Source organism: Ursus maritimus, unplaced genomic scaffold (assembly GCF_017311325.1).
Source record: "Ursus maritimus isolate PB19 unplaced genomic scaffold, ASM1731132v1 scaffold_12, whole genome shotgun sequence".
NCBI lineage: Eukaryota > Metazoa > Chordata > Mammalia > Carnivora > Ursidae > Ursus > Ursus maritimus.
The window spans coordinates 2,590,644-2,605,368 of NW_024423564.1; the positions used below are offsets into that span (position 1 = coordinate 2,590,644).

At 46.0% G+C, this 14,725-nt stretch overlaps 1 protein-coding gene across 1 annotated transcript; it reads left to right on the top strand.

Moving 5' to 3' along the window:
* The first annotated feature begins 821 nt into the window (after positions 1-821).
* Positions 822-5,765, top strand: MCL1 (MCL1 apoptosis regulator, BCL2 family member). Its single transcript, XM_008695777.2, has 3 exons — positions 822-1,612; positions 1,963-2,210; positions 2,747-5,765. Exons 1-3 carry the CDS (start codon positions 925-927, stop codon positions 2,861-2,863), a joined length of 1,053 nt encoding a protein of 350 aa, XP_008693999.2. The 5' UTR covers positions 822-924; the 3' UTR covers positions 2,864-5,765.
* The last annotated feature ends 8,960 nt before the right edge of the window (positions 5,766-14,725 follow it).

Consider the following 14,725-nt stretch of genomic DNA (forward strand, 5'->3'; position numbering starts at 1 on the left):
TTCCATTAATGTTAACTTACATATATGGCATATAGCAGGATCCCTTTCCTTAAGAGGTTTTACCCCTAGAATCAAAAGTGCCTCACACTCAATTAAAAAAAAAAAAAAGTGTCATGAGTCTCAGAAGAGATGCTAATAGGGTAAAGCTTACATGTAAATAACCAGAGACTGTAGAGATAGGGGATGAGAGAAAGCAAGTAGGGAGGCAGGAATAAAACTTAACCAGGGGCAGAACAATTTCGTTTAGTCGACTTACGTATAAATGATCCATGGGGCAGTTCTTGGAGCGTCCCCATTTCCAAACATTGTTGAACTGAGAGCAAAAGTTGTGCAAAATCACTGCGTGTTCCCAACAGTACCGTCTTAAGTACCCGTATTATCTAGACTGATGTTCCCCAGCCATGCCAGAACTGCCCCATTCCCTTTCCTCCATCTCTGAGTGATTCAATGTGTTAAGACTTTGGTACCGGAAAAAAAACCTGTGCCACAGAAACAACAGCGGAGGCTCACAAACCAGGACTCTGGGAAGCAGCGAGAAAACCATTATTTAGCAAGCCCAGTTGGGAGTCTGGGAAGAACTGAAGCCCACCAAGCAAAGCGCCCCAGCAGCCCTTACGTAACGAGCCGCGCTCCCCTCGAGCGCCGGAAGACCCCGCCCAGTCCTTAAGCTCCGCCCCTACCTCTACCGGCCGGTGAGGTGCCGTGCGCAACTCTCCGGAAGCTCCCGCCCCTTTCCCCTTTTATGGAACTACATTTTTTTTTTTTTTAACTTGCTGACGCCACCGTAGGACTGGCCCTAAAACCATGATATAGAAGCTCCTCTCACAGTCCTACTTCCGCTTCCTTCCACTGAGGAGTCAGGGCCGTCCCCCATTTTTCTCACCCAGGAGGCGGCGGCGGCGGCGGCGGCCTCGGCAGCTTGCGATGTTTGGCCTGAAGAGAAACGCAGTAATCGGACTCAACCTCTACTGTGGGGGGGCCGGGTTGGGGGCCGGCAGCGGCGGCGCCGCCTCATCGGGAGGGCGGCTTTTGGCTTCGGGGAAGGAGGCCACGGCCCGGCGGGAGGTAGGGGGAGGGGAAGCCGGTGCGGTGATTGGCGGAAGCGCCGGCGCTAGTCCCCCGGCCACTCTCGCGCCGGACGCCCGGAGGGTCGCGCGGCCCTCGCCCATTGGCGCCGAGGGTCCCGACGTCACGGCGACCCCCCCGAGGCTACTGTTCCTCGAGCCCACCCGCCGCGCGTCGCCGCCTGAAGAGATGGAAGGCCCAGCCGCCGACGCCATCATGTCGCCCGAAGAGGAGCTGGACGGGTACGAGCCGGAACCTTTGGGGAAGCGGCCGGCTGTCCTGCCTTTGCTGGAGTTGGTCGGGGAGGCCAGCGGTGGCCCTTGTACGGACGGCTCACTGCCCTCGACGCCACCCCCAGCAGAGGAGGAGGAAGACGAGTTGTACCGGCAGTCGCTGGAGATTATCTCTCGGTACCTTCGGGAGCAGGCAACAGGCGCCAAGGACGCGAAACCGCTGGGCGGGTCTGGGGCGGCCAGCCGGAAGGCGTTAGAGACCCTCCGACGGGTCGGGGACGGGGTACAGCGCAACCACGAGACGGCCTTCCAAGGTAAGGGGGTGGGTCGCGGAGGCTGCGCTGCCTTGTTTCACCTGTCCCTGGACTCACCCACCAAAGGTGGGTGGAAACCGAAAACAAGTCAGTGTTGAAACGACTCGCAATCTATTTCTGAAACCAGAATTTTCTGGCCGTGAGTCATTGTTTCCGCCCATCTTAATTCTTTTGGAAATGGCAGCTCTGTTCAAAGCCCGGAAAGGGTGGGATGTCAATTTTCTGCTGGGGTCGGCCTGAGTTCTATAGACCCCGAATAGCGATTTCCCCCGCCGTGGGTGGGCAGACGAATCATGCCCTGGTTTAGACAAAGGAGGCCGTGAGAACCTGCATGCTTTTCTTCCTCTCAGGCATGCTTCGGAAACTGGACATCAAAAACGAAGACGATGTCAAATCTTTGTCTCGAGTGATGGTCCATGTTTTCAGTGACGGAGTAACAAACTGGGGCAGGATTGTGACTCTTATTTCTTTTGGTGCCTTTGTGGCCAAACACTTGAAGAGTATAAACCAAGAAAGCTGCATCGAACCATTAGCAGAAAGCATCACAGATGTTCTCGTAAGGACAAAACGAGACTGGCTAGTCAAACAAAGAGGCTGGGTAAGTTTGCTTTAAGGTTGAAGAGGGGTCTTGGAGTGGAAATGGAATGAAGGATTTTACAGAGAAAGTCTGGGGCTATCTAAAGCTTTTTATGAAGCACAACTCAGGTTTCAGGCTCCAACGTAGGATCTCTGTTTGCCTAACGTTGATTTAAGTAGTGGGTTCACAGAGATAGTGTGGTATGACTGTTTTGAATTGTTGCATCAAAAATCCGGTTTTCTGTAGGCTGTTTTACTGGTTGTTGAGTCTTTTGCTTTTGGTATTGTAATTTAGCTGGATACTTTTCGGTGGATTCAACTTATGAAAAAATAAGAATCACTTGAGGATGATAGTAACTACATTTCTGAGAGCTGCGCCGCAACCCCCCCCCTTTAATTGAATGTGTCTTTTGTAACGTGGGTAAATAGTAATTGGTTCATTATGTTTTGAGGGGGCGGAACTTTAGATTTTTTAATTCATCTTTTCTTTATGAATAGTGTTTTTAAGCCATTGGAAACCCATACTTGAAAATGTGCTTTTCTTTTTTTGTTTTCTAGGATGGGTTTGTGGAGTTCTTCCATGTAGAGGACCTAGAAGGTGGCATCAGAAATGTGCTGCTGGCTTTTGCAGGTGTTGCTGGAGTAGGAGCTGGTTTGGCATATCTAATAAGATAGCCTTTTAAGTGCAATAATTGACTTTTAACCAACCCCAGGCACCAAAACAACATACAACTGCTGTGAAATCAAATGTATTTATGAAGTTGGACTTCGAGCTGTCCAGGCTGTAACCTCCGAGAGTTCTACCCTAGCAACGTAGAAAAGCAAGGCAAGAGGATTATGGCTAACAGGAATAAATACATGGGAAAAGTAGTCCCCCTTGAAGAGTCACTGTCTAAAGAAAGTTCAGTTTCAGCAACAGGCCAACTTTGGGAGGCCATGGAGGAGGACTTTTAGATTTAGCGAAGATGGTAGGGTTGAAGAGACTGAATTTCCTTGTCTAGAACAGGAGAGTGGCCAGTAGCCAGGCTAGTCATAGAGTCCATTAAATTTGTCCACAGAATTCATTAACTTCGTATAGTGTTAAAAGAGAAGCACTAACAATGGCATTGATCTGTATAAAATGGATTTAAGCTACAGATAATAGAACTATGACTAGAAGCCTTAGTACTGTACAACAGAGTTGGAAGGGAAGCTTTTTGTCTGTCATTAGCTTTCCCAGGTATACTTCTTGAATAGAAAGTCCAAGTGCTCAGGACTTTTATACCTGTTCTGCTTTGGCTTGGTTTGAGTGGTTCATTAGCCTAGTAATGGCCAAGAATACTTGACTTAAGGCTCAGTAATTACAGTTGCAAATATGGGAATATCCTCAGTTTTTAAGGCAGAAACAACTTGTAAATGTATTTGTCTGTAAAAATTGTATATATTTTTACAGAAAGTCTATTTCTTTGAAATGTAAAGGGATGAAGAGTCTCACAATACATTAGTTTTTTCATACCCATTTGAAATTTACAGCTTCTGTAGTTAGGAATCTATTTCTTACAGCTTTTCTATTCTAAACGTTGTGCTGGTCAGTTGTAGAGTGTATACAGAACCAATTCGTGTAATTGTACACAACTTGGTTTTAATGGAACAATTCTGATTCATAACTATGCAGACTTTAATTTTCCTATCTGGTTGGTAAGTATTCCTTAGTTTTTGTTTTTGTTTTTTTAAACCTGGGATTGAGAAATTGAGGAATGGAAATTCATCCTTTCACCTCCTTACGTGTGGGCTTTCAATAATTGAGTCAAGGTGGAGTTTTTAAGTTTTGGGCAGGGAAGGCGTGTGGGCTGGTAACTTGCAAAATAATGGGCTCTGATTGGACGGCTACTCGTTTGAGTTCCTTCCATTTGACCTAATTTAACTGGTGAAATTTAAATGGAGTTTATGAGCTCATCTTCAAAACTTTTGCTAAAAGATTTTCAGCTGTTCCAAATGGGACTTACTAACAGTATGTATATAAAAAGATCACATCAGTGGATGAGAGATATTTGATCCCTTGTGTGCTTAATAAATTGTAAAATGATGGCTTGGAAAAGCAGGCTTATAAGTCTAACCATGGTGCTATTATTAGGCTTGCTTGTTAAACACAGGTCTAAGCCTAGTATATCAATAAAACAAATACTTATTGTTTCATTTCTATTAATGATTCCCAAACTTTGTTTCAGATTTTTGCATTGGCATCTCTTTGGATTTCAGACTTGACGTTTTATCGAACTTAACTGTTTATTTTCTGTCCTTCCTTGAAATACTTGCTGCTTGTTCTCCCTGTACAGATAGTTATTTCAATCCTTACATCTTTACCCTGCCATCCCTGAACTCTTAACTAGCCCTCTAGTTTTTGGCACTATGAACCCTATGTAACACCTCACCCCCCACCCTCCACCCCAGAGTCCAGAGACCTTCATCCTTAATGAATTTTATTCTTGGGAGGTGGTAGTACAGTGGGTGTCATGACCATAACAGTCCCTTTTCCTTGGACTTTGAGCTGTCCCTTTTCCTTGAATTGGTACCTTTTTCAGTTGTTGCTTTACCCTATCTTTGGGGGAAAGTTTTTAAAGTCCCTTTAGGAATTTTCAGAGGAAGGGACAACAAATTAGGTGACTTTCTCTAAGTTCCTTTGCATTCAGAAATCCTCATTTAAAATTATAGAAAGGGATGGGCTCTGTTAAACCTCAAAGAGTTAATGTAAAAGCTACTGGTAAACGGAAGAAAGCTTCTGTAGTAGACCTAGGGTCATTTGAAAGCTTCATCCACAGAACATGACCTTTAGTTTGTGGACTCAAGTAGACATAAATAAAATGACTAAGAATGTAATAGGGAAGGATTGCCCTGCCTGCCCATCGTCAAGCCATAAGGTCATCTAGCTGGAGCTATTTTTACCTATGTATTTATCGTTCTTGATCATGAACCACTTATTTATGTCATGTCTATCTCTAAGGACCTAAAAGCACTTTATGTAGTTTTTAATTAATCTTGAGATCTGGTAAAGGTGACTAAAAGCTGGTAAAGGTGACTAAAAGGCTTGTCTCCCCATATCCAGTTGTGGAAATAAGCGCATAGATGTAAATTGGAGGAGTTTAGGGAACCCACTTCCCAATGTACTAGGTGTGACTGCTGAAATGTAGAGGAGGGTCTTAGTTGAAAGTTTGTGTCGGGCTGTCGGGGCTTAGGGAGCCCATGTGCTTTAGGGAAGGGTGGGTGGTTTTCTAGGGAGAGGAGGCACACGTTCTAAGTGCTGACTAGCTGCATAGTTCAAGCAAATCCTCAAATGGAGAGGGAGGGGCTGCTTGGAAAGCTGGCTCTCAGCAACTTGTCTTATGCTTCTCTCAGGGAAAAACATGCAATCCTCTAGTGTCCATGTGCATTCTGTTGGGGGTGAACACCTTGGTTCTGGTTAAACAGCTAATCTGTTGACAGCTGTGCCAGGAAGGGTTAGGACCAACTACAAATTAATGTGGGCTGTAAAATGTAGTGTGTTTCCCTAACTTCCTGTTTTTCCTGAGAAGAAAATAATAAATCTTTTATTCAAATGCAAGGTGTGGTACGGGTGTTTTCTAATCGATGACTGTCTTCCTTCCCCCACTTAGACAAGCCTTTTAGGGAAGTCAGCTGAGCAAATATAGGTGAATTAACAAGCAAAAGCCCCATAAAGTTGATTTGCTTTAGAGCAAAGGATGGTTCCCTTTCGAATAACCCTATTCTTTCATTCAAATTAGAGGTGTTGGGTTTTGAAATGCATTACTGCTGTACTTTGGAGTAGTTCCTGTATATTTTAACAATCAAAATCCCTGTCCTGACTTTTCTTTTAGTTACTATGTGCTGGTTCATTACTGCACTTATTCTGTCTCCCCACCTCCTCCTCAGATGAAGGAGCTAGAAGAATACCCTTAGTTAAAGGGTTTTGATGAGGTTCTTGGTACTTTTCCCCCTTCTCCCTAAAACAAAGGTGAGAATAAGCACATTAATTTCAGAAACCCTATTCTGTCTTTATTTTCAGCTGCCTTGAAAGGGAGCTGCATCACCATGGAAATGTGCAAATACAAAGTTTGCATATTGGTTTCCAGCCCTGAGCACCAAATGCTAATTGTACAAACAGGATTCTGTGCTTTTGTGCATTTAAAAGTGCATTTCTGCTTGGAAGCCGCTCTTTTTTCTGGAGCCTAACTACTAGGAGATGGCAGCTTTTTATCATTACAAAGCTGTTACATACTACTGGTGCACTCCTTCCTAAGCAGAGGGTTGGAGGGAGGGTAGCATAGGACCCAAGGGTCCAAATTTTGGACCTGGTTGAGTTCTCTGCAGCGTAGTTGCTACCATTGGTAGGTTGTGAGGTGAAACCATTTCTGTGGTCATGTTCCTTAGTTTAACACCTTAAAAACTTGGCTCAAATGGTAACTAGGTAACATGAGTCACTGAGGGAGTCAAAGTAATCAACACTTCCCTTCATTTGACACAACCAGACTTTGTCTTTCAGTTCCTGTTTTGCGACTTTAAAGCTCTTGCTTCATACTGTTTCCTTTCAGAAAATGTTAAAGCAGTTGTGACAGCTGGTGTATTTTTCAAAAATTAAAGTGAAATAACTTGCACAACTGGTATGTAGCATGGCTCCAGCCAGATGCTCAGAGCTTGGGCCGTTAATTCCTGGAGTTCAAAATGATCTGCTGACTGCCTTAATCTACCCCTAGTTCTTTTTGGCCCCACTTGTTCAATGATTACAGAACTTTGTCTTCTTGAACCCTCCCACACTGTTCAAAGGCTTCTCACTTTCAAGACTGGAAAATTTAACTGGACCAGCTCTAGTTCCAGAGTTGTTACGGCGTTATCTTAGTTATGTGAAGCATGTGGGAAGATGGGGGTTGGGAATCTGCCTCCAGGCAGATGGAACAGACCTTTGAGGATTCAGTGGGGTTTGTTTTTTAAGACTTTATTTTTGGGGTGCCTACCTGGTTCCGTTGATAGAGCATGTAATTCTTGATCTCAGGGTCATGAGTTCAAGCCCTATGTTGCGTGTAGAGATTACTTAAATACATTTTTTAAAAAGATTTTAAGTAATCTCAACACCCTACATGAGGCTCAAACCTTAAAGCCCAAGATCAAGAGTCACATGTTCTACCAGCCAAGCCAGCCAAGTGCCCTGAGAATTCAGTGTTCTTTACTAATGATTCTTGTGAGGTAAAAAAGGAATCTATGTGGCAGACTTTTGTTCCCACACTGTACCTGGTTTCCCTTTGCAGTTCCTTTCTTTATCTGCATAGAATAATAGTTCTTGACTGGGGAAATCTGTTAGGGCCAAGATTACCACTCCAGATCTTACCCCTTCCAAGTATCCCATTTCCATGGCTTGTTTCTGCCTTTGGTTCATGTATTACTGTTTGCCTGCTCTCCTTTCCCGTTCAAGGATTACCTTCCTTTATTAAGAACATTTCAACTCTGCACTGAACTGAGACGTTGAATGAGCTCTAGGCAGCCAGATGTTTGTTGAGTCTCTTCATTTATTCATTACATGGCAGTAGACTGCTTGCTCTTTACCAGGCACTGTTGGACACTGGAATTCTCAAGAGAATAATTCGTCCCCTCAAGAAACTTGGTCAAAAAAGACTAGGGAATTGGGGGCCTGATTGGCTCAGTCAGTGGCGCATGCAACTCTTAATCTCAGGGTTGTGAGTTCAAGCCGCACATTGGGCAAGGAGATTACTTTCAAAAAAAAAAAAAAAGGAACCGTGGAAAGGAACATGACAACTAATTGTAGAATGATCTTTGCTTAGATCCTAGATGAAAAAAGCTGTAAGGGACATATGTACAATTGAGGAAACTTTAATACGGACAATATGTTAAATGGTACTGTATCTGTTAAATTTCTTGAGTGTATTAATTATAGTGTAATTATATCAGAAAATGCCCTCTTTCTCGGGGGCTACATGCTGAAGAGTTGAATTTATCACAAAACCATATAATGAGAAAGCAATTGTGGCAGGATGTCAAAGCTTACAGTCTAGTAGGAGTGAGAACCATGGACAAAAGTAATTAGAATACATTGCATAAAGTGCTATGATAAAGATATTCTAAGATGAGTGGGACAAAGCAGGGTGACCACGTCTGGAAGCAGGTACAGTCAAGGCTTCAAAAGAAACATTTTAGGGGCACCTGGGTGGCTCAGTCGGTTAAGTGTCTGATACTTGGTTTGGGCTCAGGTCATGATCTCAGGGTCCTGGGATCGAGCCCCATGTTTGGCTCTGCTCGAGTTTTTTTCTCCCCCTCCCTCTGCTCCTCCCCCCTGTGCAGCTTAACAACAACAACAGCAGCAGCAAACATTTTAGGTTGAACCTTAATGAGTAGGAAACAAACACGCACAGAAGGATGGAGTTGGGAAAGAACCTCCAGGAGTGTAGGGGGAGGGTGGGGAGATGTAGATAATTTTTTTTCTTCTCGTTTCTTCCCTCCCTGCCTTCCTTCCCCTTCACCATATATAGGCACTGAATGTAGTATCTCTTCAGTTTCTTCCATTTGGGGCCTTTTATAAAAATAGTGGAAAACACTGGTGGAGGAAAAAAAAACAGAACGATATGTCTTTGGTCTTGAAAGTCTGAATTTGGTGTAAATGACACACAGCTGGGTGGATCATGTTTATTTGGGAAGTAAAGAAGACAGACGCCATTGATTCATTGTTCAAGTGGCAGCCCTGCATACAATCTCTGGGGTCATAGCTATCGCTGGATCATGCTGTAGGAGCTGGCTGTGGCAGACCTGCTTTGGATGCAGTTGCTTTGAATAAGGTGGTCTTTTTAAGAGCCTCACCTAGATTGGTAGCTCACTCAGGTCTCACATAATCAGGGAAAGGAATCAACTTCTCGAATACAGACCCGAGACTGCTGTGCTCTCTGCAGAACAGACTTTTAGAATAAAGGACAGCCCTCAAAAGTTATTAAAACTAGACCCCCAAGATACTGAATGGTGGCTCCACGCTCCCTAATCCTATTCCCGTGGGAGACTTGATTACAGCTATTCCCATCCTGGTTAAAAAACCAGTTTGCTCTGACTGCCCAGACTTCCCCACGGGCTGCATTCTTGCCCATGAGCTCATTGTTTTGGCTTCTCTGTATAAATCCACTGCCAGTGCCAGAGGTCTCAGCCCGGGCTCCCTAACTAGCTGGGGCTGCATTCCATTCAGAATTTCACCACCCCCACTTGGTTTTCTTCCCGCCCTTATGTGGTCACATGTGTGTGTTTATTCAAGTTAGCCTGGGACAAGGTGTGCTGGGAAAGCCAGCCAAGGAAGCAGACAAGGAAAAGAATGTTTAACTGTTGGGTTTCATCCTGAATTTGATGACTTTTCCCCTTTATTTTGATTAAGAAACACCTTCAGTTCTGTGCCCCTAAAAAAAAAGTTACTTTCTTCTTTAGTAAGAGGAGCTGGTTTTGAAAATTTTGCTGCCCATTTCAGTCTCCCGTACTTGGCGAATCTCTCTGGTGTTCAGAGTTCGTGGGGAGGTGTGGGGGTTTTATCTGGGAAACCTTACCTTCGTGTGCATTTTATTCCTGACTCTCTATGCCCAGATCTCTCTGCATCCCCATCCTCAGCTCACACCTCCACTTCTGAGGTTGCGTGGAACAACTCCTTCCCCTCTCCTAGCCTTGGTGGGGATGGTGGGGAGCAGGACAGCTGGGGGCTGTAAAGAGCAGCTGTTCAGTTTCACTGCTTTGTTACTGAAATTTCCTGAGAGGATAGCTTGTTTATTTCCTTAGACCCTGAAAGTCCAGATCTAAGGCAAGGTGGGCCCACCCAGGCTGAAGGGTTTGGGGAAGGGCATTTCTCTTATGTGGTAAAGTTTTGAATTAATACTGTATGCTTATGGCAGGATACTCCTTTCCTCTAACCCTCCCTTCATTTCGAAAAACAAAACTGCAGACTGAGGTTGTGGGAGGTGACATTTCATTTCTCAGAAATCCCTCATCAGGCAAAGTAGAGAAACAGAAAGAGGGAAATAACTTTCGTGTCGAAATGAAATGAGGTTTTGTGTGTGTGTGTGTGTGTGTGTGTGTGTGTGTGTTTTGAAATGAGGTGGCTTGTTTTCAGCTTTAAGGAACAACAGCTTTGGAGGAGCTTGTAATAAGGGGGAGGAAGGTTTCTTGCCCCTGCTTCCCTCACCCTTTCCCCCACCTCAAGAGTTTGGTAGTTGGGGTCAGGCCTAAAACAGGAGAGGTCTCTGTATCTTCCCCATGATGAGCTATGAAGGATGTATCAGTGCTTCTGAATGAAAGAAAAACTCATCAAATACAGAATAAGGATTTGGTAAGCAATCCCAGATATAGGTTATTTTATTTCATTTTATTAAAAGATTTTATTTTTAAGTAGTCTCTACACCCAATGTGGGGCTCAAACTTATAACCCCAAGATCAAGAGTCACATGCTCTACTGACTGAGCCAGCCAGGTGCCCCAGATACAGGTTATTTTAAAAAGAAATGCAGCTGCATTGCTTTTAAGTACAGAACTTTGAGTGATAACATTTGTCTTAGGGAAGAACCTGTGACTCGAGTAGTAGTACCTCAGTGTAGGTTTCATAACAGTGTACCTTAAACAAAAACCGTGTATACTTAATTATTTCCTTGGACCTAAAATGCGGAATACATTTGAGAGTATTTTTAATTCCCTGACGCTTTGGGTTGAAAAATAAAATTTAGACAGGATTTTCCTAAAATGCTGGCAAGTCTTGAAAGGCATTTGAAAACAACAAAAACACTTAACAGCCATCCAAGTTCTGGATCACTGTGGCCCAGATTACGGAGTATTTTGATAAGGGGTACCTAATGGTAGTGAAATTGGGTAACAGAACAAAGGAATTAGGTAGAATTTAAAGAGTGAAAAGAGTACTCTAGGTCTCAGGCCTTTGTTTTCTCCCCTGCAAACTGGATTTAACTATTTTATTATTGTGATGATTTAAAGAGAATATATATAATTGCTTTACCCCAAAGCATCACACAAAACATAAGGAATTTTAGGAAATGTCCCTTAAGGGTTTACTCTGGTAGCCATTTCCACGTCACTGAATTCCCTAGAACCCACTAGGAAGCAGACATCAGTAGATAGGACCTTGAAAAGTTTCTACAGCTATATTGTGAAGGCCAGAGGTGACACAAACAGGATTCGCCATGGCCAGGCAGAGCAGAAGTTCAGGCAGATGGAAAAAATCCCAGGTGCCAGGAAACGACCTGCCTGCCAAATCGGCCCTGGTGCCTCTGGCCAGCACGCTAAGTGTGATTTTTGCATGTTTAAATGGTTGGAAAAATACTTTGTGACATGTTAAGATTACATGAAATTAAAAGTTCAGTGTCATAAATTTGATTTGAACACAACCATGGCCTGTTTACCTGTTGTCTCTGGCTGCTTTCGCGCTACAAGAGCGGAGCTGGTTGGTCGCAACAGAGATTCTTCAGCCTGCAAACCTAAAATATTTACTCTCTGGTCCTTCAGAGAAAAAGGTCGCTCACTCCTCTACTAGAGCCAAAACGAGTCACATGATGTGAGGCAAGAGGCAGGCAACCAGGAATCAGTAGCAGGGTGGGGAGGGAGAGATGAAAGAAAGGAGGGTACTCTGGTTCCAAGGGCGGATCAGTTCTGTCCCTCTCACCAACGGCAGGGCCTTTGCTACCGTACCGTTTAGCCCAGGGATCCTAGGGACACGGTCTGCTCCTTTTTAGGAGCAGACCTACCATCTTTCCTAGTTTCGTTTCCTCCTCATGCAAAGTTCTGTAGAGTTGTGTCTTTTTCCTTTAACTTAAGCTCTAGGCCCAATGTGGGGCTCGAACCCACGACCCCAAACATGCTCCACTGACCGAGCCAGCCACGTGACCCTGCAGAGCTGTGACGAGATTAGGCAAGGCACAGAGTATAGCATTGCACATCCTAACCCCAACCAGGGATCTCCCTAAGTTGAGCCCATCCCTCCTAACTACTGAGGTTCTTCCCCAGGCCACTCCACCAGTTCTCTGGTGCTGCCTGAGAAAATGCCCCGGTTTGTCTGCTTCCTTCTGCACCTCCCCTCAGCTGACAGGCCTGGTTGCTTCCCCAGGACCTGACTGCCAAGCCTCATGCGTACCTTGTTTCGGACTAGCGTTGCACATGCCTCCCTCAAATTCTCTCTACCTTCAGACCTCAGCCCCAAAACACCCTCTGGAGTTTCCCCAGTCTCCTGGGTCAAGGGCCCAAAGTCAGATTCAGAACTTGTGCTGTCTAGTTTGAGGTTAACCCAAACTGTTTATTGCTCTTGACAGACTCAGACTTAGGTACTTTCCTGAGGCTTTCTACTTCCTGTGGAAGATGCCCCTCCCCTGCCCCCACCCTTTAAAGCTAGCACCTCTTCATCACCTGCCTGTGACAAATAAGGACCTCGGTTCTAACTTTCCCACCTAGCTGCCTCCCAGCACCAGAGATGGTAGATTTGAGGGGTGTCGGTAGGAGAGGGTGCGAACGTGGGACCTCCACCACAGACACACAAACTACAATCTGTAGTCCAGCCTGATTCTCTGTGGTTCAAGGAGAGGGCAGGGCTCCGTGATTCAGTTCACTCTAATGGGGGAGCCTGTTAAGTTAAAGTGAAGTCTCTAAAAAATAAAAATAAAAGGAAGTCTCTACTTGTAAAATTAGGCAGAAGGTGAGAGTGAGAAATGAAAGAGGATCTGGTTGGAGAGACTGGAGGGTGGGCTTCTCCTTGCATGTTGTTCTCACTCTGTCCCTCTCACTCTGTCCCACTGTCTAGACCCTCTAACCATATTTCTGCTCTCAAGGGCTCCTGACAGAGGGAGCCTCAACGCTGGGACACTCGTGCCCTGGGCCAGCCAGTGGCCCTGTGCTCTGCCTCACTCTTAGTTAGCCGGAAGGTTGAATCTGGTTGAGGTAGGAGTGCGGGTCTCCACAGACCCACCCCCTGCAGCTGTGAGCACCTGCTTGCTGGGAGGCCCAGGGGGTTGGGGAAATCTAGGAGATAAATTTAGTCTGAAGGCTGCAGCTTAATCGGGTGGGTAGTTACCCTGGGGAAGCTGGGAGGGGGGAGGGGAGAGGAATTCTGACCCAGCTGAACTGAGACCTCACAGGTTCACCCCAAGTACACTGATTCAGAACCACAATCCCCTTCCCCCAGCAAACACTCAGAAATGAGGAGCGCTCAGCGAGACACTGGCCGGTTTCTGCACGCTTGATCTCTTGTGCATATCAAGATTGTTCCTATCACCACCCCACCCCCACCTCAATTCTCAGGGGTTCAGTTCCTCTGCGTCCTTCCCTAAATTCCCCCCAGTGCCCCAAACCTCGGGGCCCTTCCACCACATCTCTCTGGCCTTGGCTTGCAGCTTCCTCTCTCCCAAGTCCCTCTAGAGGTTTTCAGAGGTCAAAGGAGAGGTGTCTGCCCACGCTACTCCCCTCGAAGGGACTAGGAAAAGGGGTTGTTCCGGGTCAAATTCCCCTTCCTGAAAGCTTCCACACTGAGCCCATGCCGACTTCAGTGACCAGAGGAAAGAATGCTGAGGGGCTGCACTGAATCCTAGCTTTAAAATCAAAGGGGAAAGGGGACAGCCCCCCAAACAAAAAGCCCGTATCCTGAGAAGTCAGAGGCTGGTGGCTAGGAGGGAGCTCAGGGGCAACCACAAAGAGCAAGGAGGTGCGGAAGCTGGGGGTGCCCTAAGAGGGGCTGTGGCTGCATTCCCCACCTATAATTGGTTCTCAGACTCAGGCCAAACTCCAAACCTGCCCAGCAACAGCCCTGAGAGGCCCTGAGAGGGAGGGGAACTTCGGAGAAGTCAGCTGAGCTGGGGCCACCGCCCAGGCTGCAGCTTCCAGGAATCGCTGGGAGGGCCCCAGCTAGTCACTGCCACCCCTCCCTCGGTCTTAGGACTCCGCCTTCAGCCCTGTGTATCTACTGAGCTGGCTCGGGTCCCACTTCCCTGGTTCCCCACGTTTCGGATCCCCTTACAGGTTCACTAGAGAGGAACATATCTAACACCGCCTCTTTAGGCTGAGCAGACACCAAGACTAGGCTTGCCTTGCACCAAGCCCTTTTCCTCACTCCTTCCCCAGGGCTAGTCAGTTTCGTTTTCATCTCCCTCCACTCCCTTGGCCTCCTTCCTCACAGACTCTCCTTCTAAAATGTTGCCCAAAGCCTTCCACTTACAACCCAGGGAAAGTCTGAGTCCCAAGGCAACAGCATGACCCTAGGGAGCTGCTAGAATAGAAATCCTGTGTCCTCGGGCAACTCTGGTATCCTTCACAGGGTCTTGGTGCATTCAGGAAATAATCAGTAGTCACTGAGTTCAACTGTTTCCACAAGCCTTTATTAATGGTCTTACTTGGTCAGACTTGTGGAGGTGCAGAGATGGGGGAGGGATGCTTCCGATGGGGATGAGTCTGATTCTGTTGCACTGCCCCCCTTCCTCTCCTAGACACAGGACCCCCCAGGAAATCTGGCTTCCAGAAGTAGAGACCTGGAACTCAGACCTCAGAATTG